Source organism: Melozone crissalis, unplaced genomic scaffold, assembly GCF_028551555.1.
Source record: "Melozone crissalis strain CALT ecotype California unplaced genomic scaffold, PUWL_Pcris_2 ptg000027l_1, whole genome shotgun sequence".
Classification (NCBI taxonomy): Eukaryota; Metazoa; Chordata; class Aves; order Passeriformes; family Passerellidae; genus Melozone; species Melozone crissalis.
The window spans coordinates 71,650,620-71,677,980 of NW_026535805.1; the positions used below are offsets into that span (position 1 = coordinate 71,650,620).

The window sequence follows — 27,361 nt, forward strand, 5'->3', positions numbered from 1 at the left end:
TCAATTAAACACAGATTAGTATTTTAGTGTTAGCTGGGAACTTCCTTTTAATGTAACTTCCAGGTTCTTTTAGACATTTTGAGCAAAGTTGAATGTTTGGTGTTTATCATTACATTTGCATGATTGGTCACTTTTGTTGCATAGCTTGCTTTCTTTGCATTTATTGGTTTGCATCAGAATTTAAGGTGACGATATGGTCAAATTCTCCCACCCATTGTGTAAGGAATGCAGCAGTCAGTGGAAGCAGCTCAGTTTTAGGATGGTGCTTTAAATGCTTTATACTCTTAGGCTCTGAACCATGGCCTTATATTTACAGGAATATTATGCAAGACTTCATTTTCATTGTATTGAGCAGGAAGTACAGGTGCATAGAAATAATTATGTTCTTGGAAGTGGTCCATTCTTGGCTTTCCTTGCTTAAACCAATTCACAGTTCTCTTGCAAGGCTTTTTTGTGTGGACAGTCTCAGTCTGGACGTCATCACTAAAGCCCATTGTCTAGTGAAAATTCTGTCTAGCAGGAGTAGGAAGAAAGTTCCTTTCTGTGCAGTCTGTGGTCCCATGGAGAATTGCGCCCATCACTCTCAATGGAACAAAAGGCTAAAGGTTAAACAATGATACAGGTCAAGTGAACAACCTTTTGCAAATGTTAGCACACTGTATGTCAATGACTTGTCAGTTTTAGACTATTATCTGGTTTTAAAATGACAGCTTGTCCTAGAGGGATTAGAGAGAAGGTAATCTCTGCTGGAAGATTAAATGGTCTAGGATCCTTTTAAAAGTTTTCAGTCAAATCTGTGAACTGACAGGTGATTTACTTTGTTTTCCTTGTTCATTTGACATTTGAAATTTATTTTTACTTTTTAAAACTGCTTTTGTTGTAGTTAGGAGAAGTGGAATGTTTAGAGTTTATACCAATAAAGGTATAGCTCCTGTTGAGATGGTTTGCTTTGAAAAATTAAGTAGCTGTGGACTTCTGATGATGCAGGAGAACGTGTAAGTGCACACTTTGCTGCTGTTCATGGATTTTGCAGGCAGCTGAGCAGCTGTAAGCTAGTGTTTGCATGCCCTGAAAGAATGAACCCTGATAAAGGGCAGAATATGCAGACATTGCTCATCCGTGTCTGCCAAGAGAGCTGTTAACCAAAACTGACTGAAAATGACAAGGCCCTGTCTTACATCTCCAAGTTGCCTACAGACAACACGAGGAGGAGCTTTGCAGTCATGTTACTCAGGAATTGCATGGCAACAATGGTTGTTGCAGAAGTGTCAAATACTCTGTCTATTGAAGATCTTGAAACCCCCATCTCAGTGGAGAGAGAATGTTACCATCTGGAGGTTTTCTATTGCCAAGAAGACCTGTTTCCTCTGTTTTTATTTTTGTTTTGATTTTCTATGCCTTCAGGAGTAGTTTAATCAGCTCACCTTTCAATCCTGCATTTCCTGACCTAGATTGGCAGCCATTCTTCATGCCTGGCCTACATCATATTTCTCACTCCATCTGTTCTATTCCAAGGTTTTGGTCTATTTATCATCTAATCACATTTTAATTGTCTTCTAACCCATGTCTCCTCTACCATTTTGTTTCTGTTGTCTTTTATTTTTCACATCTTACATTTTTTCCTCACTTATTCCTGTTCCATCTCCCCAAGAATGGAAAGTTTATTGGTATAAAAGCAGTATTGCCTTATTTCACCCTGAGATACTTTTGTGCTGGTGTAGCCATCACTTAAATCTTCTTTTTGGCATGCTTTTCTTCTGTAAACACAAATAGTTATTGACCTGAGGAACTTAGTAAACAAATAAGGAATAAGAAGCTGCAAAGATATTACTTTATTCTTATACTAGAATTTGAAATCTTGGCAGCTGTCTTATATCCCAGCATGTAGTACTTCAGCCTGATTGTTCAAAGTTATTTTACCACATGAATTGTAGAGGTAAGTACAGCCAATCAGCCCAACTGGTAGCTTGGTAAATTGTAAGATGAAATAGGTGACCAAACTGCAGATTTGAGCTGAATGTAGGTTACTGCCATTTGAAATTCAGTGCTTGCACTGCAGCTATTTCATGCAGCCAGCTGCAGCACTGCAATGATGTGAGTACTATTCGGTAAATATAATTTCTGTCAGTGGGAGGTTGGGGGTAGCAGAGACTTTGCAGGCCAGTAGTGGTGGGGAGCCCAGCTGCTTCTGACTCTTCCTTGACTTTCTATGGGACAGGGAAGCATCAGCTACTTGCTTAGATTTGGGTTCCCTCAAGCTAGGGCAAACACTGACTCAGCTGTGGTAACTTCTCAGCCTCCTTGCTTTACTGGAGTCACTTAAGGAGACTCATTCATGAAGAAGAATCTGTGTTTGTTTCCTGGAGTAAACAGAATAGGATTAGGCTACTTGCTTTTGGTTATTATTATTTATGATGTTGAAGGTCAAATATAATATTTCAGTACAATAGTATTTTGGTTAGGAAAGAAGTTTTTTCTTTTTGTTTAAGAAATTATTCACATGTTAGTTACGTTTCACATTTTTCAGAAAGTGATCTACTGAAGTTAAAACAAACAGTCTTGGATATTTCCATGAAGGATTATTTTCATAACTTGTGGCCCATGTTAGATATTGCTAGTGGTACAAATAAATTAATGTAGAATGATTCAGATGTGGAATATGTAATTAAATTTTGACTTGTCAAACTATTGTATGAGAAAGAAAGCATTGAAACTAGTGGAAAAATAAAGCTGTATGGCTGAAGTATTCTACTTGGTGCACACTGTAAGTTTAAACATCAGGACACTACATATTCAGCTTAGCTTTTAACAATTTAACATTAGATTTGAACATTCTAACATTTTTGTAAATTATTTCTTCTGTATTTTGTACAGTGGAAATACAATATACCTTTCTAAGTAGGAAAAGTGTCTTTAACAATGATTTCTTATTTCAGTTTTACGGTGTATTACCAAACCAGGGAAATGCAAATCTGTTTGGACCTATTTACCAGTTGATTTGCCAGTATGGACAATTGAATTGTATATTTGATATCTTCTGAATTAGTTAGAAGACTCAGCTGTGGTGACTAAGTGGGTCACTCCCCTCATTAATTGAGGGGCAACTGTTTAATATTGTCCATTGTGCCACTTCACAGCCTGTCACTTTCCAAACTGCCTTCTGGCAATGCAGCTCCACAGGGAAGCCATCAGCCTTCTCCTATTGGAATGATGTTCAAGAGACATGCACTTAATTTGGATAAAATGAATAAAAGCACAAAGAAAATGGTAAAGATGGGGGTGAAATTTAAAGCAACTTATTATGATGCAAGATTGTAGGACATTGCTGTTAGCTGTTTCTTTTCTTGTAATATGCTCAATTTTGAGAAAAAACCCCCAAACCAGACCTTGAACAAAATTAATCTTTAAAATAAAGAAATTACAAAATCTTAACATTTTGCTATTATGGCTTTACAGTTTTGGTTTCAACTTTGTAGCAAATAAAGCCCTGAAGTGCCATTGCATAGCAGAGGGATCTGATTTTTTAAACATCCAGAATATAAAGTTAAACCTTAATTTTTGTGTTAAAATCTATGCTTCAGGCCCAGTATAAAATATTAGCCCAGTTTGCATCAGGAATTGGAACAGTAGATATACGAGAACATTATGTTGTATATCAGTTTTGTGTCTGACTGAATTATTGTATAAACCGTATATTCAGTTTTGTTTTTGTTGACAAGTCTTATTAGAAATGCTTAATAAAATAAAATCCTCAATTATCTGACTTAATTAAAACAGACCTATCCTTGATTTTGGCAACCAGAGACCAGATTACGTTGGAACAGTTTATGCAGGGGCTTGATAACAGATTTACACAGGGGCTGAGTAACAGATAAACCTTATCAAGTATGTAACAGTGGAAGATCATTCAACCCCATTGTACTCAACCCAGTGCCATTCTTTCCTTTGAAATCAGAAGAACTATTAAATGTAGTATTTGGTCAAACATAGAGAATTAGGGAGCTTGCAAGCATCAGTGTCATGAGGGCCTTGCTCAGTTGAAGATGTTACAAACTTTACTGAGCATCTTTTGACCGTTCAGGAATGTCATAGATTGCAGCTAATGTGTAAATAGATCAAAGCATTTGCTACTGGAGCCTATTGAATCTCCTCTGGCTCCAGCAACACTGTCATCTCAGGTGGGTGTGTTTTGCCAGGTCGGAGAGTGTGGGGAGAGTGATGTGGGCGACATCCCTATGCCTAAAAGAAAGAAAATGAAGGCACCATGCAGTTTGAAACAGAGCTGTGAAGAGCTCAGTACATGAAATGGCCAAGCCATGAAATATATTGCTGTTTCTTTGTCAGGAAAAATAAATATGAAATATTGCTGTTTGCCAGGGTCATTCCCACAAAGCTTCAAGGAGTTCACATTTCTCTAATATTGAAGCTATCACAAAAATCAAAATTTCTTGGAGGAGCTTATTTCTGTTATTTGAAAGAAGCATTTGAAAACATTGTAGTTAATTGATGTCAGTTTCTCAATTGTGTTTTTGAGAAGAGATTGACAGTGAGAAATGTCTCATGCTTATTTTGAATTCAGGAATGCAGATGTGCTGTCAAATTAAGCATTAACACACATAGTGCTTATGTTATTCTTGGGTATTGTTTTGAATATATTAGGTGCATAACCTTTGGAGTTGTTCACTCAGAACCAGCACATGGGTGACAGCTCAGTGGGGCTCTTACTGTAGCATGCTCTAGGTTTTTCTAAGGTGTCTCCAAATAATTAAGAAATATGGCATATAGCTAGTGTTATTAGCATATTTGAAGAGTCCTGTTAATGAATTAGCTGCAAAGCCAAGAGGATATTAAAAAAAAAAATAAGAACCATCAAACTTGATTTCCTGCCACCCTCACAATGTATTTTTCTCTGGTTCACAATAGCATTTTTTTCCTATGTGGCTGGGTAGTGAAATCAAGCTAATGTGGTACTTAGACTTTCATATCCAACGTTGCATCTCAACGTGCTTTTTCCTAAGAGGTGCCTCATGGCACAAAGCAAGCTACAGGGTCGAATCTCTTTGGCTTTTTTGCTTGGAGGTGTTTCTCATTCCCTCTCACATGAGTATAAACTGGAATTTCTATTGCTTTTCTCTCCTGGAAAAAATATATGGACTCCAGTGAAGACTTTTCTGCAGAATTGCTGTTCTAAAAGGTAATGAAGAGTGGTGTCATTAGAATGCTAATGAGCAGTCACTAGTAGTTTGGGCCCTTGTCAGTCACTGACTATGAAATTATATGGGCAAATGGTTGAGGAAGACACTCTGCAGTGGTTGTGGTTCTTGAAATTATGTTATTCTTGGTCTGTGGTCTGCTGACTAGCACTAAGTCTTCAGCATATTTGACTTTTACATGTTTGACTTTGACACAAAGGAGTCTGGGAGCCCTGCACCTCACACTTTTCAGCAGGAAACAGACTGCTTGGAGCCAAAGTGCAGACTGCAGGTACCAGTGGCAGCCTACATCTGCAGCCTTTCAGCTTCATCCACTTGGATTGCAAGAGGGCCATCAAATGAGAACATGTTTATAATACATTTGAGAGGGCTGTTGTACCAATGAGATACGTAAATGTTTCTTTCAATGCTCCTGCTGAGTTTCTAACTAGTTGTAGACAGAAGGGAGTACATAGTTGCCAGAGCAAACCCAGAATTAGGTCACCTTCCTTCCTCTCTGTGCATGCACCTGTCTGTTGCCACTTCATGTTATTTCAACTTTGCTGCTCCCACTGTTAGTAGTGCAGAGCTTGTGGAGGTTCACTGGAAGTGCCCAGGTGACTTCCTGTCCTGCTATCATGGGCTGTACATGGGAGACTTGACCCCTGGTAAATCTGACCTCCACAAAGTGCTGGGAAATACAAGAAAGTGACCCTCCCACTAAAGGATTTCTTCTTGCGATTATCTGCAATTAAAACAAATGGAAGGTTGTCAGTGAATGGCTTTTTGTGGAATATGAATTTCAGATTGAGCATCCTCTAACAGTGTTTTGCTAGATGAGCTGTTAGGACCATATGTATTTGAATACCATGAGCGATGCTCAAAAGGGTAAAGCAGTGTATTCTCTACAGCAATGCTTGCTAAACATCCATGGAGGAGTGTAGACAGGAAGCTACACATATTCCCCTAGCAAAAAAATGTTTGTTGCTAGAAACTGGTCAGTCTGTGAAGTATTCAGTATTATTAAACACACCTTTGATTGACCTTTCAAAAGAGAGAAACATGCCTTGCACGCTCACTTTTTTTAGGCTGCAAGTTTCCTATCTTTAGCAGGTCTTTAGTGCTGGATTCTGGTCTAGTGTGTTTAGAATTATTAGGGTATTCCTTATGGAATTTTTAAAACATACTTCAGTGACCAGTTGTTGCCAATGTGTTTTTGTTGTGGCTGTTGGCTATTCCTACACCTAACAGATGGCACTCGTGTACATTGACAAGCTGTGGGATAGCTGAGCATTACTAATAAAACCTATCACATGTTAAACTTGACCTGACATTAATCAAGTTTTGAATGCTACAAATGATTCATGGATAATAATTAGTCTCTTGATCATATTAGTGAACATCAGTCTCACAATGCTGCCATTATCTGCTTTCATTCTTATAGGGAACAAATCTATTGCCATAATTAGGTGTTTTTCGTATCTTTTGAGCCAAAATGTTCTGTATGATTAACTTAGTAAAGAGGTTATTTTTAGTCTTTCAGTATGATTGATTTCAGAGCTTCTAGTAAATTAACAAATTGAAAGGTTTTCCATAGAATAATATTTTATAAAAAATATATATTTTAAAATTTTATCAACTGAAAAATTCCCATGTGTCTTTACTCAGTCATTTGGTGTATTTTTCATCACCATGTGATTCAGCTGTTGACAGAGATTACACAGTTCAAAATAGTGGTGATTTTGTTAAACAGGTGAACCTTGGGATTTTACTTTTACTCTTTTTGTTTAGTTACTGGTTGACATCAAGTGCTTTCAATATGTATGTGTTCATACAGACATAATAATGTTGGCAGCTTTTCTCTGGTTTTGTCTTGAATTAGCATCTTGAGTTGGATGGCTGTGTGAAAGCTAGGATTCGAGCTTTGAGCATGAATTTTTTAAAGGATTTTCGTACAGTTTTACAGCCCTGATTTTACAGCCCAAAAGCATGAAATTTCTTTTTAAGTAATGAGCAAGTGAGAAGTTTATACTTTGTGTTCCTTATGCAGTTAGGGCAAAGTAGATAATTTCACTGGTTTACTAAAAATGTAGCAGTTATCTTCAATATGTGTTGGTTCCTAATTAGCATAGGAAACTTCTTTAAGCAATTACTTCTTAGAGAGCTTAGTTTTTAATTTATTTTCTACAGTTTTTGATCCTACTTTTCCTTTGTGCATATTTTAGATCATTGACGTGGGCCAGGAAATATTTTGTTACTTCATAATTTTTTCTTAGCATATTAACTTTAGAATATTTAGTATAAGCTGTAATTTTCTGACAGTACTCTCAGTTATTATGATGCTTTTTCTTTCTTGCCTTTTATTGCTGGTAAGACAAATATAGCTGAATACAATGACTAATGCAGGAGGATGCATTATAGTATTGGACATTACCCTGATGCAGATACACTTCAGCTGATACTGTTCTTACTCTATTTATTTGATGTAAGGTAGCATATCATATTTTGATTAGGAAATGAGACTGATGCAGGGGAAACTGGGTCATGTTACATTATTGAAAGTCTGCTTTTCAGCATTTTTATAGGTCATTTGGAGGAAAACTTGAAATCGTGTGTATGAGAGATCATTTCTGGTTTTGAGAGGGAAATGAATGCAATGAAGCAGAAATCTTTACTTTATGACCATGTGTTAAGTCACACTCCTGAGACCACGGGCTGTGATTTCAGGATCTTCAGAGTTACTTGGAAGGAGCCACTTTGAGGCAAGCAGCCAGTCAAATTGGCTGGTCAAATACTTTGGCAAGATGCAGGGATCTCCTTGAAAGGAGACTCCTGTGAAAGAGAACAGGGAGTGCATTTTTTCTTGCTGCTGTGGCCCTTCTGGAATATTCTGTCTAGTCTAAATGGCATGGTTTCATTTGATAAAAAAATTGTATCTGTGGGATATCTTTTGAGGACACATTGAAATTTTTGAAAGTTACATCTGCTTCCTTGTGAAATGTTTGAAATGTGAACCTTGTTTCTAAAAAAAACCTGTAGGAGATGTCTTGGTCAGAATCTAAAAAGAGGAGCAAGGAAGAAAAGTAGAAGGAAGAAAAAATTGCTGAGAAATAGGAATTAATTTAATTAAGTACAGCAAAGGCTGTACTTCATTAGACAGCTTAATGAAGATTGTGATTCTCCATCACAGCATGCTGCAATTTGAGATTGCAGAGCTTTCTAAATAAATTACTTGGCACTTGAGCATATCACTTGAAGAGGAACTTAAATATGCGTGAGAGGAGATGGTTTCATCCTCATAGCTGTCTGAAAGTTAGTATGAAATGGTGATCCAGATCATGTCTGGTTTGGAGCAGGGAGGGTAGGAAGCAATAAAACTGCCAGAGATGTGTCTTTGATCCTCTCCCACCCACCCTCAGATTGTTAATTTACACTAGGTTTGTTTAGATCAATTGTTTTATTTGCAGTGCAATGTTAGATGAGTTGTTGGTATCTTGAATGTGGAAAAGATAAAAGTCTGCATGGATTGAGTTTCATGTGTTTGTTTTTGGGTTTTTTTTATTTTTTTTTATTTTTTAAATCTATACTTCAGAAGGTGTGTGCTCCCTTTAATCCCCATGAATTCCCTGGAGTCACTAAAGTTTGTTTTGAAAGTTTTACCATGTATTTGTGGTAATTCAGTCAGTGAACTGCAGTCAAAACTTCTCTGAACACTTTGGTTTGGGCTCTATTTCTGTTAAAATGTGAACTAGCCAACTTCTATCTGTGGAAAGTTTGAGATTCTGGATTTAATTTTTAAATAATATATGAAACTGTTCTCCCCTATGACACAGTCACTCACAGGTTTGATGATTTTTTGCTTTGAGACTGAAAGCAGCTGTTTGGTTCTTGATACCTTCTCTGCTTTTAGACACAGAACAAATCAAAGAAGATGTGGTGCTGCAGAACAGGGGAAACTGGAAAGATTCTGGTGAGGAGGAAGGAGCTACAGCCATAGCTTGGAGGACCACTTCCCTCACTTGACATTAAGCTGCATTTGATAGTATTTTGGAGCATTGCACAGCAGCCTGTGTATCATCTGAAAGGAAGCTTATACCCCACCAAATACATGCTTACTTCTTTTCCAGGAGACCTCCTTTTTAAAATATACTGTTTGCAAGCTGGAGTGTGGAATGCTAGTAGCTTGGATGATAGTTCCATCAGTGCCTGATACAGACTGATGTATTTTTGGGAAATGTGATAGCTGGGATGAAGCTGAGCCAGACTATTTTTGCATTATTTTAACTGATCTTAGCATAAACATCATTCTGTGGGATTTCTGATGTCATTCAAAACCAGGATTTATGAAGATTTATGTAGTAGATTATCTACAGAGATGTATGAACTCATGTTTATAAACTCAGCAGTTGTCAGGATGTGAGAATTTCTTTGAGGCTGATGGAGAGGGCTGTCATCCTTGGAGAAAGGGATGGTCCTCTAAGTTGGACTAAAACCTAGGATGGTGAAGATGCTCGCTCTGTGAAGTTAGGAATGACAGTAGGGCCATGTATGAAGGTGTTTTATGTTCTGGCTGACTGACAATTCAATTAATAGTTTATTTGTAACTAATACTTTAGAGTGAAGTGTATTCCCTGTTACAACTCTGTAGAGTGAACAGATCCAGATGATCAGTGATTTGAAGATGGGTCTGGAAAACACCACAGGGACTGCAGGCAGAGTTGTTCTATCTTGACTTGAAGTGAAGCATATAGCAGTTCTGAAATTAAAAAAGCAAGGAAAAGGGACATGTATTTTTCTTGTATTATTACATTCAAAGGGTTTTTTCTGTATCCCTAAGTATTTCAGGAGGCTAGCAAGCAGTGTCAGTTTTGAATCAGAAATACAGACAAAATAGTTAGCAGTATTTGCATATTGTGACACAGGAGATCAATAATTGTAATGTGTGTGCAAGGACCTTAGCAAAATTATTTTGTAGAAAGTCAGTATGACTTTGCAGAGTCATCTTTATATTTTAGAATCCTCATAACTCACATTGTGTTGTGTTTCCATGAGTTTTTTAGTAAGGGGAAGGAAAAGGCATAGTAGTACTTGCTGGACTTATTTATTTTACAAATAATGTAGTATCATTGAACTCCTAGAATTATGTGTCTTGGCTCAGAAATACCAAAACATTAATGAAAACCTACTGGCATTGCATGGAATCTGTATGCACCTAAATTTTCTCCCCTTCCTGCTGAAGGAGCAAAGTGATTTCTTTGTTGGTATAAGTACAGAGAGATCTCTAAAGCGTGAATTTTCAATTATCCACAGAAGAACTGCTGACTGGTTCAGTGTTTTAGCAAAATCAGCTTCAGCAAGTTATTAGTGCTCTTTTGCTGCTCTTCTTCTCAGTGGTTAAGGAGCAAGGAGAAATCCTGTTACTCATCATACAGCTCCACTCAATCCATGCAATTATACCATTCTTTTCCTTAGAGAAGTGTTATTAGATGTAGGGATAATTTGAAATTTAGTTGAAAAGTATGAAAGAAAAAGTTTTAAATAATAAACTGTAATATGAGTATATGGTTTATTGCAGTGTTCATAGGGAAGAAGGAAGCTGAAAGGAGTGAAAAAAGGAGATCTCAGGTGGAGCTAGATGCCATGAGGCAACATGGAATTGGATGCCAGAAGAGCTGGTTCACATGCATCATTTACCCATTTTTTATAAAATGTCATTGAGATGCATTGCACTTTTCCTGATCCATGGCAGTCATCCCAGTCAAGCAGGTGTGCCATTTATCATGGCTCCGATTAAAAAAGACCGTTCTGTTCAACTTAATTAGAAATTTGAATGTGTGGAATGTTGAGCAACGTTTTTTAAAAGATGAACCATGATATTTTCATTTGAAGTTCATAAACTGGAAAAATATAACTTTTTTAGAGTAAAAAATACTAGCTTGTATGTCAGACATTCTTTTTCTGCACATTTCCATGTCATTCCAAACCTTCTGCAATATTCAATATCTGTGTATTCTGCTGTTCATAGACAACTTTACATAGTTTCATTCTCAAGAAAATTTTTATGGGAATAATGCCAGGGAAAATGTACATTTCTTCCTCTATTCCCTCCCCCCAGTTGCTAATCCTTTCTGGTCAAAATTCCTTTCTAGAGAGAGTATTATCATTCAAATGCATGTAATTGATCTAATGGGAATGAAAGCAGAATAACTGGGAGTACGAAGAAGTGTAGTTATCTGTTGAGGCTTGCTCTGATTTAAAATCCTTTTGTCTTTGATGTCTAATTGACACTCAGGAGGAGCTGTCTTAGTGAAAACACCATGGGCCTCCAAACAGAACATGTTTGACTCTGCAACTGGGTGGGAGATTTATTGGACAGATTCCTTTACATTTTGTAATTCTGGCTAAGTAGTGAATGAAAAGTATCAGAATGTATTTCTGAAATGGAAATTTTTTGATTTTATATTTTTATCTCAATTTATCAAGTTGTAATAGTACTTGAATGTAAAATTCTTTCTAAAACTACATGTTCGCCAGAGTGGAGAGAGTTGCAGGCCAACCAGCATGATAATTATTTTCTTCTTTTGCACATACTCCAACTTTGAAGATTGTTTCTATATTCTTAAGTTTTATTTTGGGATGGAATACGTAATTCAGTTCTGTAAGCTCCAACACTGAAGTAACTGTCTCCTCAAATTGTAATTTCCTTAACAACTTCAAAAACTGAGGCAGAAACGGAGGTGATTTGATTCCTCTCTTTGCCACTTTGGTTAATGCCTTTGGATAGGTTTCTCAGAAGTTTATAAAAAATAGTCTTAACTAAGTAGAAGTTTCTGTTTTGTTTTTGTTTGCTTGTTTTTTGTTTGTTTGTTTTTAAAATATCATTATTCCTTAATATTAACATTATTCAGTGAGAGGTTTTTTGGTACCTGAATTTAATGAAATCAGTCTTGTGCATTTTTGTAAGTTTGAAGCATACTCTTATTACAGATGACTGGCCAGTCAGTTTTGGTAAGTAACTTGCAAGTGATCCATAGAAGACTTAGTTTGTGTAGAAATTTAAAAACTCCACTATTTTAAAAACTTTTTGACATGTGTTTAAATATTTTTCCAGTGCACTCATTGCTCTAATAAAAACAAAGACTTACAGTGGATTTATGGAAGAATTTGGAATTATTTTATTGTTATTTTGTGTAGTCATATGGTAGCACATGCATTACATTGTGAACTTCAGCTATGAATTTCAAGATAGCAACAAGTTAGCAGCAAGGTGCAGCTTCAAGTTTCAATTATGGCTTTTCTCTTCTGAACAATTTGTTTTCATCGGAATTAAATATTCTTAAAGTACTTTTCCACTTGAGAGTACTCTCATAATGTGTTTTTTTCCAGTTAAATTATATCTAAAAGTTGAATAGTGAAAGCCTTCTTTGTTGTTGGAGATATAGGGATAATATATCTCTGGGTAAGAGAAAAAAATAGTTTTTTATGGGAAAATGATCAGTCATTCTGTGCAAACAGTTACAGGTTTAAGTGAAAGATGCTGAATCATTATTGTTTGAAGTATTTGGCCAACAAGGTTTTGATCCCCAAAACATAAAATTGCATTGCCTTTACTTGTACAGCCTTAGTAGGATACAAATGTTAATTCTCAGCTCCTTTCATACTTTATTGACTTCATTTGAATAATTTAGTCATAATTTGGTCAGCAGGTCATTAAGTTGAGCTCTAGGAAGGAAATTGTACAAAATTAGCAAACCAGGCCAAAATGATGCTTTTAAAACTGACTGTGATTTACTGATTCTGTATTTGCTATGTTTTATCACCATGTGGTTACTTTTACACCAAAATTTTTTCCAATATTACTAAAAGTATCTCCAACTTCAGGACAGAGTCTTCATCTCAACAGTAAAACAAATTGAAATTAATAAAGAGCTATTTTGGTAATTCTCCTAATTTTTGCTACTACTTGTCAGTTGTAATTCTCCTTGGTTATTTGCTTTTCCTTAGGCAAGTGAGAATTTAATATGGAAGTATATCATCAATTCTCAGAACTGTTAACTAGCTGGTTTCAGTAGTTTGTTTAATTAGATGGTTTTTCTGTGGTTAATTCATCTTGATGGATATATTTACCTCCATACAGAATTCGCAGTCATTGAAAGCATTAAATAGAATATTCAATATTTGTATTCAAGATACAAATTAATTCAAAGAGTTGGTTTTACAGGCATGTATCTGTGTTACTGGCTTATGCCCTAGTGAGGAAGTCTGTCAAACATGAATTTCAAATGATGCCCTGAAGTATTTTTCAGGAAATAAGTTCAATCTAAAGTTCTACTTGTGTGTTAAAATGGCAAATGGATTTTTTAATCTGCCTACAAATGACTGTAGTGTCCTGTATTAGAATTGATATTCCTTAGTTTTCTAGTATATAGAATTATCTTGGCTTCTAAGTATTTCTTTTTGAACAAATGATTTTCTAGCCTTGAGTATTCTTTGTAGAAACTGCTACTCTGTTGACGTTGACATTTCCCAAGCTCTAAGGTTAAACCATAAATAAGCTGTTTATTGGCAAACGATTGCAGTAGTAGCATATAATCCACTACTGCTCACTTTGATGTGCATTTCTCTATGGAAAAAGATTTTCTTTCTCTTTTGTTCTACAGCTCCTGGAAGGAAACTTTGCCAGAGAAGTTAGCCATGAAGTGGATGGACTAATATTTCAGCCTACAGGAGTAAGTAGCATAAAAAATGGATTTTTTCTCCCTTTAGTTCCAGATGAAATTCTCGCTCTCCCTCCCCACTCATCCATCTACTAGCTAGCTAATCTTTGTTTTGGTCAGGATTACTTGGCAGTGTTGTTTCTGACTAGTTGCTATCTCATTTGTAGTATGTGTGATTTCTTACTAATTAATAGTGGTAGTGTCAGGAATCATCTCATTTTTTTTTAGAGTATGTACTATGGATGTGTGCTGCTAAATAATGAAGGATTTTCTCTGTCTGCATGCATTCCTTGAATCTTTCAACCATTGATTTGAGCTCTCACGTTATTTTGCTTTTTCAAGGATGTTCACACATTAAAATTTCATTAAAATTTGTGACTCATGTTGTTTTAGTGCAATTGAAACATGGTAAATTCTTGAGCCATGTCTGCCAGTGTAAAGGTATATGAGTGGCCTGGGGAGAAGTTACCAGAAGTACTGCAGACAACCAGAAAAAATAATGCAAGTGGTTCTCAAGCTAGCATGGCCTCATCTATTCTATTACTCCTCCTGTTGCATCAGATACAGTGGATACACTGCAGTGTGTATTGGCATAGATCATGGCTGTAGCGTCATCCATCTTGACTTTTTTCTTAGCTTGTAAATCATAGGATGGTTTGAGTTGGAAGGGACTGTAGAGATCATCTAATTCCAGTCCCCTGCCAGAGGGGGGTAGGGACACCTTTTACCCCACTCAGCCTGGCCTTGAATACTTTCAGGGATGAGCGTCCACAGCTTCGCTGGACAGCCTGTTTCAGTGCCTGACTACCCTCATAATAAAGAATTTCTTCTGAATATCTAATCTAAACCTACTCTCTTTCAATTTGAAGCCATTCTGTCTTGTTCTGTCAATACATGCCCTTGTCAAGAGTCCCTCTCCATCTGTTTTTGTAGGCCCATCTTAGATATTGGAAGGCTGCTCTAAGGTCTGCCTGGAGCCTTCTCTTCTCCAGGTTAAACATCCCCAACTCCATGCCTGTCTTTGTAGGAGAGGTGCTCCAGCCCTGAGATCATCTCAGTGGCCCTTCTCTGGGCTTGTTCTTGTAGTTCCATGTCTTTCTTATGCTGGGGGTCCCAGAGCTGGGCGCAGCACACCAGGTGGGGTCTCATGAGAGCACAGGGGCAGAATCACCTCCCTTGCCCTGCTGCCCTCGCTTCCTGTGATGCAGTCCAGGGTGTAATTGCCTTTCTGGGCTGCAATTCACACTGCCAGCTTCTGTTGAGCTTTTGGTCCACAAACATCCCCAAATATTCCTCCCCAGGGAGAAAGTCTTGATCCCTTCTCCACCCAGTTTGTGTTTGTGCTTGGGATTGCCCTGACCCAGGTGCAGGACCTTGCATTTGGCCTTGTTGAACTTGGATGTTTGCACAAGCCCACCTCAAGCCTATCAGAGTCCTTCTGGATAGCATTCTTTCCCTCCAGTGTGTTGACTGAATCAAGCAAGGAATTGTTTTCAATTATTTCAAATTTGACAGATATTTCTACCCTTCCAGCTACTTGTGGAAAGTGCATGTGTATACTTTTCCAGTTGAAAGATATTTTTCCTGGTCTACTTCCTGTACTGTAGATCTTAGCAAGGGGTGATGACACTCCCATCTGGAAATAAGATACACCTCTCTATTTCAAGTTCTACATAATTAAGCAATTACGCCACATACTTTTTTTTTTTTTTCCATAGCTGTTTCCAATTTAAAGCAGAACTACTAGGGTAAAGAGAGTTCACGCTTTCATAAGAAATCCTGAGGATATCTTAGAATACAGTTAGAATTTAAAGCAATTGTAAAAGTTTCTCACAAGCACTTCCCTGAAAATTGGAGGTTAAGCTAAGCAGAGTTACTACAGCTAAATTCAAAATTACCTTTTCTAGTTGAAATGAACTTGGTGAAGAATGTATCTCTTAGTCACTGTTACAGGAGATCAATTTCTGATGTGTTTTGTTTCTAGAACTTGTGTTTTCTGACTTAGCACACTAAAAAATTTATAACCCAACTAAAACAATTTTGTTTTATAAATGCTTATAAAGGTTATTCATCTTTAATGTATTTGTTTAAATTAATGTTCAGATTTTAATATTGTTTCTGAGTTCATGGAATGTAAGTTTGTTGCTTCTGTTATTAAGCTGATTTTCCTGGATGAAGCAATATGCAGTTTTCTCAGTGTAATGACTTTCTTAGTTGAGTAAGTATAAGTAATTGTGCTGCTTTTCCACTACAGTAATATATTTAGAGTGAAAAATATTATTGTAGACCTGTTACTTGGGAAAGAAGCATTATAGCTGAATAACTGAAAAGGATGAAGCTGGTAGAGATGGCTTTTTTGTTATGTGATACAGAGGGAACAAATAAATAGGCAACAATACAAGAACAACAATATAACAGTGCATAAATGACCCCTTGGAAATACGAGCTGAAATAATTTTTGTGTTGTAGTTGAATGCATGATGTATTAGATCTTTTCAGAGAGAAAACAACAACCTCCTGTTGCTGATTGGGGTGTAAAGCCCTGAACTTTGGTTATTGTGAGGGTTACAGACCTTTATAAAACCTGTTTGTCTCAAGTGAAGAGATCACGACATATCCAGAAGAAAATTAAGAACCATATTTGTTGACACAATTGATCTTGCAGGAAAAAAAAGGATAGAAATGAAGTTGACTGTTAGAAGATCAGGGAAGTTCAAGAACATCTTTTGGGAGCTTCTGAAATCCACTGTGTGTTTTGAGGAGTACACAAATGTAGACAGGAATTGAAGCAAAATCACAAAGAAGAATGAAGTGGCAGCAGAGGAGGATAAACAAAATGTCAACATGTACAGGCAGAAAATTCTTTGGGGAAAACTGCCCACATATACCATATTTTTGCTAGGTGAAGAAGAATGCAGAAGTTAACTGTTTAATACAAGGAGAGTTGAGCTTATTAGTTCATATTGTTTGAAAGTATTTTCTGAGTTTCTCTTCCCCTCTGCCCTGTTTTACTCAGAGGTGTTCCTCTTGTTGTCTGTTCTCAGATAAAGGCATCCAGACCTGGATATTCCCTGCTGTCCTGGTTCAGGGCAAATTTGGGAGAGAACCCCCAGAAGGGTTCCTCTAGAAAAGCAGATTCAATCGGCCCCTCCCCTCAACCGGTCCCGGAGAAAATACCTCCTTGGAGAAAAGTGGAAAAAACCTGTTTATTAAACAATAAAACCTAAACAACATTAAACAATAAAACCCCTTGCTGCTCCAAAAGAGATGACAAACTCAGAATGTCCCCTCCCTGGGTTGCAGTTCAGCTCACTCAGTCTCTTATCAGTCTCTTATCAGTCCCTCTGGCACTGGAAATGCCACAGCCCAGGCCCGGTCCGGTGGCCACAGGTGCAGCTGCTGGTGCTCTGCTGGGTGTTCAGTCCAGAGCAGGTTTAAACAGGTCCAAAGAAAAGGAAAAAAAAACACAGTCCAGGGAACTTCTTTGCCTCAGCTGGCTAAAACTAACTAAAACAAAGGAGAGCTCTGTCCCGCTGTCTGTCCATCCGCAGACAACTCAGTCCAGGAGCAGGAATGCGGAGGAGTGAGTGAAGTGTCTGAAAACAAACTGCGTGCTTCTTCTCTCCCTCCTTGACTCTCTGCAACAAGGCTTAAAGGTGCAAAACTTATTATTCAGCATCAGCAGAAGAGACAACTGGGGATAAAAGCAGCATATCAACCCAGGATACCTGCTAGCTACAGGCAGCACTGGTACTGGGAGTCAATGGATGGAGAAAGGATATTTTGTTAGTTTGAAGTTTGGTTTAATTCTGATTTGCAGTAAAACTCAAAATATCCAAAATCATCTGTGACTATGCTTTTAGCCTCTAAGAGCTCTTAGTTTTCTCACTTTTCTCTTTGGTTTGAAGAGATTTGGTATCAAGTTCCTCTGTGTTAGTCCAGTTTTGAGAAATTGGTATGCTTTAATGAGAAGGAATTTGTGAAAAAGTTTTACTACTGAATCTAGGATTTCAATTAGATGTAAGAAGGTTTGTTTTCTTCTGTTAGTATTCCTATTTAAATTCTTATTATGAATAGCAAGGTTCTTGTATTGAAGCAGAAATTATTTTGCATTGTGATTCATGATGGTAGAAACAACATTAAGGAGTAAGGAGATTTTTTTCTGCCTGTGCTGGTTAGTTTATTTTGTGAGATCTGACTAACTGAGCATTATTATTCCTAACTCATTGGTTACTTGAATTGCTTATATTGGTTATTGCTCAGGGTATACAAAAGCTTTCCTTTCACAGTGACTATTGAAAGGCAATGGCTGAGGCATCCTATCTTCTGATTTCCTCCCTTCTCAGTGTGAAAGCTTTGACAGATCATGGGAAGAGTTATGTTTGTGTTTAGTGGATGTGATGGATGTTTTTGCCTCGTTTATGATTTAAGAATGATTTGTAGGTGGCTTGAGGTGATGTGTGGTTCTTACGCAATTTCTGCATTAACATATCCTACTCTTAACAGCTCCATTGCAAGAGACAAATGTCTTCTTATTATTGCTTCTCTTCTTCCCTTTGTACTCTTTTTCTCTTCATGCATTCTCTTTATCCAGCAGCCCTTTCCCCATTCCTTTTGATTTCACTTCTCTGTTGCCTCTCCCTGACACTTCTTTTCCTTACATCATTGCCTATCCATTTAAGGTCGTCTCACTATAACTCCCATATGCCTAAATCAGCTCTATTCCATCTGATCAACTTTCTGGTTCCTGTACCTATAACAGGTTGACAGAGCAGGGCCCCAAGGTAAGTACTGAGCAGGAGTAAAACCGAGCAGCAGGAAACGTCATGGACAGGGATCTCACCCTGGGATCATGCCCCAGACAAAGAGTGAGTTAGTTGAAATGTGAAAGCTGCATGCCTTATTTACAGATTCCAAATGCTTGTGTAAAGACTGGAAGCTTTCAGTCCTATTTTTTGAAATATTGCTTCAAAACAGGAAACTTCTTACATTTGTTTTAGAACACTTGCAGTTTAGCAGCCTGTATGTTTTTAATGAAAATCTCAGAAATGGCCTTTTCTGATGGCAGAATTGGCTCTCTGGCCTCTGCCCACTCATCAGTGAAATTACTTTTCATGTCTACCTTGTAAATTGTACTTTTGCTAAACATCTCAGACTGTCTAATTTTTATGCTAGTAATCTCCTAATAACCAGCTTTCTTGCTGACTAAAACTATTACTTTTCCTTTCCTTCGGGAAAGGATGTAGGAATTACTTTCTTACTTTAGCCAACTAAATGAAGACTCACTGGCCATCAGTTAGGAAGGCCTAAGGACAGCTTTTGAACATCTGTGAAAAGCATATATCAAAATTTAAAATCTTCTGCTTTGTGTTTGCCTCCTGAGCTCTGTTACATTTTTGCATTGGATCAGGCTGATTTCTGTTTGGTACTCCTTCATGCTCTGATTTTGGATGAGGAATAAAGTCCAGTTGTGTGGAATTGGGATTTTTAGAGGGAAGGACGAAGGGCAGCTGCTGAGCTCTGTTCTTCTAAGATAAATGTTATTTTAAAGAACAGCTGAATTATTTAACACATAACTCCCCATACTGAATACTAATGGAAAGCTTAGCCTTTAAAATGAAAGAATAATGAATAGGTTTTTATAACTGAATAACATTGCATGAGTTATTACTATATCTTCCTTCCCTTCCCTTGGCAGACTTAGTGGTGATCTGAAATGCTTGGTTGCCTGTTAATTATTTGTGCTATTCCCATTGTATAATAGGCTGTGTTATTTTCTGTCATTGTGAAAGTTCTTCCAAAATCACTGAAGTTAAAACTGAATTAAATATCTCCAAAAGATACCACCAAATAAAATATCTCCATGATTTGTTTCATTAAGCAGTGCCAGTTTGTCATAAATAATCCTATATAATTGGAAAGCCTTTTCTTCCACAGTATATATTTTATCAAATGGTGTGTAAATCTTTAATCATAGGCATAGTCACTTGCTGGCTCATTTCTGAAGCTCAGATATCCTGTTTATCAGTGATGGGGTAACAATTATTGTCATGCATTTCTGGTGCAATAGCAAGTAATGGCTTCAGGCAGACTCAGATATACCAAATATACTCTCAATACCAAAGCTGATATATAAAGGCTCAGGAAGAATCATATAATAGCATAGATTTTTTTTTTGCTTCTAACAAATATATGTTTCTGGATTTAGTTTTCTATTTTTGTAGTGATTCATGTAAGATTTGGAGGCAATGGAATGGAATAGAATGGTGCAGACTATTTCAGCTGTAAGGGGCCTACAGTGATCATCTAGTCCAACTGCTTGATCACTTCAGGGCTGACCAAAAATTTAGGCATGTTATTAAGCACATTGAGCCTTAAAACAGTGACACCTCTGGGGCATTGACCACCTCTCTAGGAAGCCTGTTCAATGTTTCACCATCCTCTGAAGTACTTAAATACATCCGAATGTCCAATTAAAAGCTCCCTGGCACAGCTTTGAACTGTTCCCACACATCCTATCACTGGAAGAAGACATCAGCGCTTCAGTTTGTTAACAGAGATGCTAAGATCACCTGATTTTTTTTTCCTCTAGAGTTTGCAGCAGAACGAAGGAGAATCTGGAAAGAATAGTTTTTATCAGTCTTTTGTGTTGATCCACATTACTAAAACCTTTCATCTTCAGAGTATCTTTTTGGTAAATGTGATTTCTTCTGTAAGAGTAATGTTCCTGACTGAATCTGTTGCTAGTCAGGGAATGCTGTTGTCATATCAGTGTGCACTTTTTGTGCAGTTGTATGTCAGAGAACTTGCTGTCAATCTCCTGAAATGTCACTGAGCTTTGCAACTCTTCTCTGCCTATGAATAGTTTTTATATTCAATTTCTATGGCAGTGTTCCTTGCAACTCATCTCTTAAGTAGCTATTCCTATCTCAAATACACAGTTTTTTCATTTAATACCCAAATATATTAGCAATACCCAACATTTCTTTGAGGAGTTTTCTGTGACTATGCAAGTAAAACTTTTATACCAATTCAAGTTTGTCTTTGCTCGCTTGGGGTGACTTGTTTTCTATTTTTTTTTTTAAATCAGAAAACTAGAAAATTAAGAAATACTAACCCAACACCAGTAATTAAGGTCTCATTAAATTAATTGCACCATATTTAATTAAATTGTTAGACTCCTAGATACAAGTACCATGAATGAATGTAGCAGATTTTTATGATTTCCACTTACTTTCCAAGAACGAGTGATAACTCACACCTAAGAAAATATCTACCTTTCCCTCTTTCCCTTTATGAATAATTTTTAGCTCTAAATATTGTAAGATTGGGGTGTAGCAAAAGTTTTTCTTGTTTAACTTTCTGGTCTTGGTCCTCTGGTACATTCAGATTGAAATGCAAACCTATTTGCTGTTTGCCAGAATTGTTTAACCTGACTTCCTTATTCTGTCAGCCTGAATAGATGTCAGTGCCTTCAGTCTGATTACCTAAGGAAAGTGTTGGTCTTAATTGGAATGTTGTCTCATTTGCTTGCTAATAACCTGTACTGCCTGATATTCTCTGATTTCTCAGGCAGTGAACTGCACTTATGGGTGCTATCTAAATGGGTTCTTGAACTTCTGTTGTGCAGTTTAATCATTCTGCCTGCCAGTGACAGTAGGAAAGATCTTTCCTATATTATATGTACTAGTGTTCCTTGGGATTGTCAGTTGACATTAATATGGTGGTGTCTGTGCATGTGTTTTTTAGGAAAAGAAAAAAAACACTTGCTCTGCCTGCTACTGTTTTAAATGTTGGGAAAATAAAATTGTAGATAAAATCATCAATAATGAAGGCTTTAAAAATGGGTTTTCCATAGTTTCTTTGTCTCAAAGCAGGCTGTCAAGGAACTTGTGGAGTGCACTTGTTGTCATGCTTCTAACTATGGTTGTGCATGTACTTTCTAACTAAAATAAATAGCTAAATATTCAGAATATATACTGTAAATGGGATTTCAGGTGAGAATACCAATACAATGGTTCAGCTTTTGCAAATCATACCGGTTTTAAATGAGTAGATCTGTATTCCAAAAATTACATTGATTTCTATGTGCTGTGGATCAGTTTTTGTTTTTTTAAAATCTCTTTTATAGCTGCATAGGGAAATCTAGGAGAGTTTTTTATTTGAATCAAAGGAGTGAGAACTCTTTACTGAATCATCTGAATAGATTAATGAAGTGGTCACTTGTCTTCATGGCAGTGTTCCGACTTATCCTGAAATTTATAACAATCTCTCCAGGACTAAGAAGCTGATAGATCAGGAATGATTTGGAAACTGAACAATATAGTAGAAAGGATTTTGTCAATACTCTCTTTTCTCTCTATATCAGAATAGATATCTATAAACAGAGTACTTAGTTTGTGATCCCTCTGTACTCTTTCTATCAAAATGAAAAGATTTAGCAAAGTATCTGGAAGAGCTAGGTTGTGATTTTTTTCTCCCAGTTCTGTTTCTTGTACATGGCAAAACAAGACAGCCAAGAAACGTTTCAAGTTTTCATGAAAATTCTTCATAAAATGTTCATATTCTTTATTAGGCAGGAGCACAGCAATAAAACAAAAATAGTGGTATCAGGATAAACAGAATATTTAGCTAGATCTCCGTCCTGTTTTTTAGTGTAATCAGTAGCCTAGCATTTCAGAAAAATTATGTATATATCTGAGATGTGATGAAACAGGATGACTTTCAGAGGAATATCAGCACTTGCATTGTGGTATCTGGATGGTCAAAACATATAGAGACACTTTCTTTTAAAGCAGAACAATTTATTCTATGTTACCCTGTTATTTTTAAATTGGAGTGTTTACTGGGTCAGTGTTCTTATAAACAGCAATTTTGAAAATGCATGGTAAATATCAGCAAAGGGTAACTGAATTTTTTAATTATAAGAATATTTTTCTTGGGTGCTAGCATATATTATTAGATAAATCTTTGAAGGTCAGTGTGCATATCAGTGACTGCACATTTAATATAATCATGTTCATGATACTGTACAGAACAGTACTCTGCAAGGCTCAGAGGTACCTGTGGAATAGGATTCTCTACTGAAGAGGTACAACAGAACACTGTGTGATAATTCAGTCTCCCTTTGACTGACAGTAACTTTAGTTTCAGTTGTAATTGTACTTTCTGTTCCTTTCATCAGCTCGCCTAGCCTTTGGTATTACAAAAATAGTGAACCAAATCCATTAAGATGATTAAAAATGCAAGTCTTGAGCTTGATATGAAAGTTATAAATTTTTTCTATGAAAATTTCATTGTCTGCCACAATGAGGTGTGTGGTGAATAATTTAGATGTGATTGTATCATACAGGCCTATTACGTACAGAATAGGAGGGCAGTGCTGGACTTCATGCCTTGATTATAGGAGTCAGAGATCAGAAATCTGATGAAGTTTTCCTATGTAATTAGTGCAGATATTCATAAAGCAAAAGCTTATTTTCTTTTTATGGTGCTAGTTGTGTTTCTGACATGAAATTCAGGTTTTTTCCACATTACTCTAGAAGCTTTCCACTGAAATAGGGGAATGTACAACTATGACATGTCTGCTGGTTTGTTCCAAAAGGGGAAAATGATTAGAAGTCTTAGCTGGAAATTTTCTCAGATTTCCAAAATGCAGATGTTCTGTATGCTTTGAATTGTTCTTTAAAAACCAGTTAGTACAATTGTTTCATCCTGTCTGAAAGTTTTGACAAGTTTGAACTGACAAACAGGAAGTTGCTTTTTTCCAAACAGTGATCACTAGACATCCCAGGGAGATCTTGCATCTGTACATTCATCCAACCACTGAAACAAAACGTGTTTTAAGCAACATGAGATTCTCTAGAGAACTTTAAACTTATGAGAGCAATTGAAATGTGTATCATTGGGACTTGTCAGGCAGTGAATTGATGTTGCCATTTTTAAAAGAAAATATGGCTTGTTCTGCTAGTAATGAGAAAAAGGAACCAGAAGAATAAAGAATAATTCTAAATAGTTTAGAAAACAACTGTTTAACAAATGTAAATTGTTTACAGGAGCCAGTGCTCATAGTGCTCAGAGCTCAAAACAGGTGAAAAAAGAAGTTTGCTATGTGGTTAACAAAATAAGAGTTTCAAGGTTGTTCCTTTTGTCTTCAAGTATAAAATGTAAAATTCCAATTTCTTACTTAAATCGGTTCTGTAAATTGTCTGATGCATATTATGGTGAGGAAAAATGTGAGTTTAGTCGAAGAAGAGACTGGCAGAGGTCAGTATTTGCTAGTTTTTAGGCAGCTTATTCCTTTGGAGCAGTCTTACCATCAACTAACATCAAGCAATGCAAATTAATATTTGGCTCTTGGGGTTCCTTCCCCCATCTCTTCTAGCAGAGCTGACTCTAAGGCCAGTAGACAAAAGCATTTTTGCTTTATTTGTTATTTACAGAATATTTTTAAAGGTATCAGTTTTAAGTAATACAGATTTTTCTGTAAGACAGACAAACTTGTATGTAATGAACCATATTGGATATGTTATGTTTTGGAAACCTTCAGAGCTTTTTTTTTTTAAGCACTGGCATGCTTTTCGAAAAATATGTTTGATTTTTGAGTAGAGTCAGCTCTACTCTCTAAAATATGTATAGAGCATGGGACTACTTCCATGTACAAAGACTGGTAAAGATATTTTTTCATTAGTTTTCAGACAGCTTATGTATTAAGTAATACAGTCACAATGCTTTTCATTGTTACAGGATTCAGTTTAAACTTTATATTTCATTAAGTACTTGAACCAATAAAAAACACATGCAGCTTTTCATAATTTGCATATAAACAACCAGATGAATGATTTTTGTGAGTATTTGTGACATTTTAAAAAATTTCTACAGGATGAGCTCTATTTTCTATGCTTGCAAGACCTGGTATTTTACTTGCAAAAATGTCAGAGGTAATGTATTTTTATACCCATGTGCACTGCTGACCCTTTTCAGTTTTTGGATGGAAGGGACACACAGTACCATGGGCCTTGTATCTAGTAACAGTCAGGGAATGGAAACTTTGTATTGGTCATCATATCAAAAAATGGGCCAACAAGTATTGCCACAAAAGTAATAAAGATTTTTTTTTTTTGGTCAGAGTAATGAACTGCATACAGATAGTTTACAAACAGGACTGAATTTGTCAAATAAATTTTCATTGAAATTCATTCCCATGGCTCTGATTGCTATGCACTAAGCTGGTCCATCTCCATGGAGAGCAGCTACAATGCTAGTTGGAGTCTTTGTTCAGCTGGTTTTGAGGGTTTTGGTTGCTGGGTTGGTTGATAAAAAATTTAAATTTTTGTATAACAGCAGGTAACGAGGGTTGCTTATGTGTAATTATATATTTTTATATAATATATAATTAATTCTTAAAAAATTAATGTTACTTTTCTGTGTCTTACTCTGTAGCTCCTTCTATGTGTTTCATGTAAGATGCTCTTGCACATCTGACAATTGTTGCACGGAGTCAGAGCCTGTAGTAGAAACCAGCTGTAATATAATTATTCTTTACAGTGCCATCAGTCTCTTGGCTTTTTTCCCAAAAGACAATGTTACTCAGACTTGCTTTATCACAGTTGATTAGTTTGCCCTTATACTTATGTTTGACTTTGTTACTGCATTCTTGTGAACTATTAGTGTTTTTAATAAATCTTTATGGCTGATAGATATATGGAATGTTAATGGAACAAATGCTAAATGAAAACTGGGTTTAAGCTAATAAACCTATATCTTGGAGCATCTTGGAGTGGTTAGCTACAGTGCCACAAACAGTGTTACTATGGAGAGAGCTTCTGTTTCCATGACATTTGCTTGCATATTGTCCTAGGCCTTCAAAAGAAGTAGGATTTTGTCCTCTGTCAGATTTGGTGGGTGTTATTCCATTACCTCTGAAACTTCACAGTCAAATCAAATCTCACTGCAGATATATATGAATTAATTTCTTAGGAGTATTAATGGTGACTGGCCAGGAAAAAAATTGAGGGGGGAAAAAGTTGTTAAAATTTTGATCATGCAGAAAGCAAGGAGCTTTTGATAATATTTTTTTTACTGGAATAGATATTCCAGCTTGATTTTAACTGGGTATACTGCTCTGCTTGTACACATCTTGGTTGCTTAAAAAGGCCTACAACTGTTAAAGAAGTAAATTAGAGTTTTGCTGCTCTTAGGGAAAAAATATGTTTAGCTGTCTAATGGCTTTATACTGTGATAACTGCCTTGTTTTGGAGGGGAATTTTGAATAACAGTAAATTTTTAATTCAAGTCATGATATTGCTCACTATTTAAGATGCAGTTATTGGCTTAGGGGTAAATTACAAAACTCTTTTTTTGGTGAGATGAAAGAAATGGTTTTGAGATATGAAAATCTTGGCAGCTATTCATAAAGGGGAGTTTCTTTACTGACTGTTAGGGCAATGTCATGGTCACCTGCAGGCAGCTTTTGACTGCTCTCTTGCATTTCTGACTGCAGTGACACATACTCACAGCTCTCTTCTGCAAGATTGCACTTACTTAAATGCACATGGCTGAGATCCCCAGGTGCTGGAATAGAAGGGGATAGGGAACAATGGTGGATGTTGAACACCACCGTGTGACCTCTTCCCTCCTGTACAAAGGGTGCTGGGCAGGAGGGATGCAGGGAGTTAAACGCCATTAAGGATTCTTATGCCACCCCGAAGACAAAATTGCTTTCCTTCTGTTCCTAATGAACAGCTGACTGTTGTTCCCTTTGTACAGCACTCTTCTGCTCTAATTAGGTTTTAGTGTCCTAGAGTGGTTTTGTTTTTTAATGGTCTTTCTCTTTTACCCCCAGTTGTGAGGGGGAGTTTAAAGCTTTAGATCCTTTATAGTACCTTCTTGGAGCATATTATTCTGTAATATGTCTGTTTGCAACAGTTATAAACAGTTGTCAGGACCTGAGCTGCTACCCCTTTTGAAACCCATTTTTTTTCTGAGCTTTTCCCAATTTCACACATTTTGAAAGCGCAAATACACATGTGCAACTGAGGAGAAAATGTGCTCAAAGGCCTAAGAACCTAAGTGTTGTCTATGTAACTTAGGTAAAACTTTGATCCATCTATTTTAATATTTTGGTAAATGCAGCTTTCACTGTAAACATTATTATAGCTCAATTTACCTAAAATATCTTTGACTTCCACTTGAACTGAATTTCTAGATCTTCCCCCCAAAACCGACACCACTGACTCCCCATCTGCTAAGAATCATATTTTTTGTCCCAGCTTTAGAATTTAGTTTCAACAATTAGCTTATTGAATGATTTTGGCTTATAAAAGCTGTGTTCTGCTTCTGTTGAGGCTGTACTATGCAAGAGAAAAGGTTTTTACAAGACAGCTCATAAAATGAGCATGGTACTTAGTATTCTTGGTGTCAAGAGAGATGTAGTTCCACATGGCTCTCTGA

The 27,361-nt window shown here is 36.6% G+C and overlaps 1 protein-coding gene across 1 annotated transcript in view; it reads left to right on the plus strand.

Annotated features, from left to right (window-relative positions):
* Positions 1–27,361, plus strand: part of RNGTT (RNA guanylyltransferase and 5'-phosphatase) — a 170,856-nt gene that overhangs the window by 66,686 nt on the left and 76,809 nt on the right. The window contains exon 12 of the mRNA XM_054280289.1: positions 13,853–13,921. Coding sequence (XP_054136264.1) covers positions 13,853–13,921 — 69 coding nt within the window. The remainder of the gene's footprint in view (positions 1–13,852; positions 13,922–27,361) is intronic.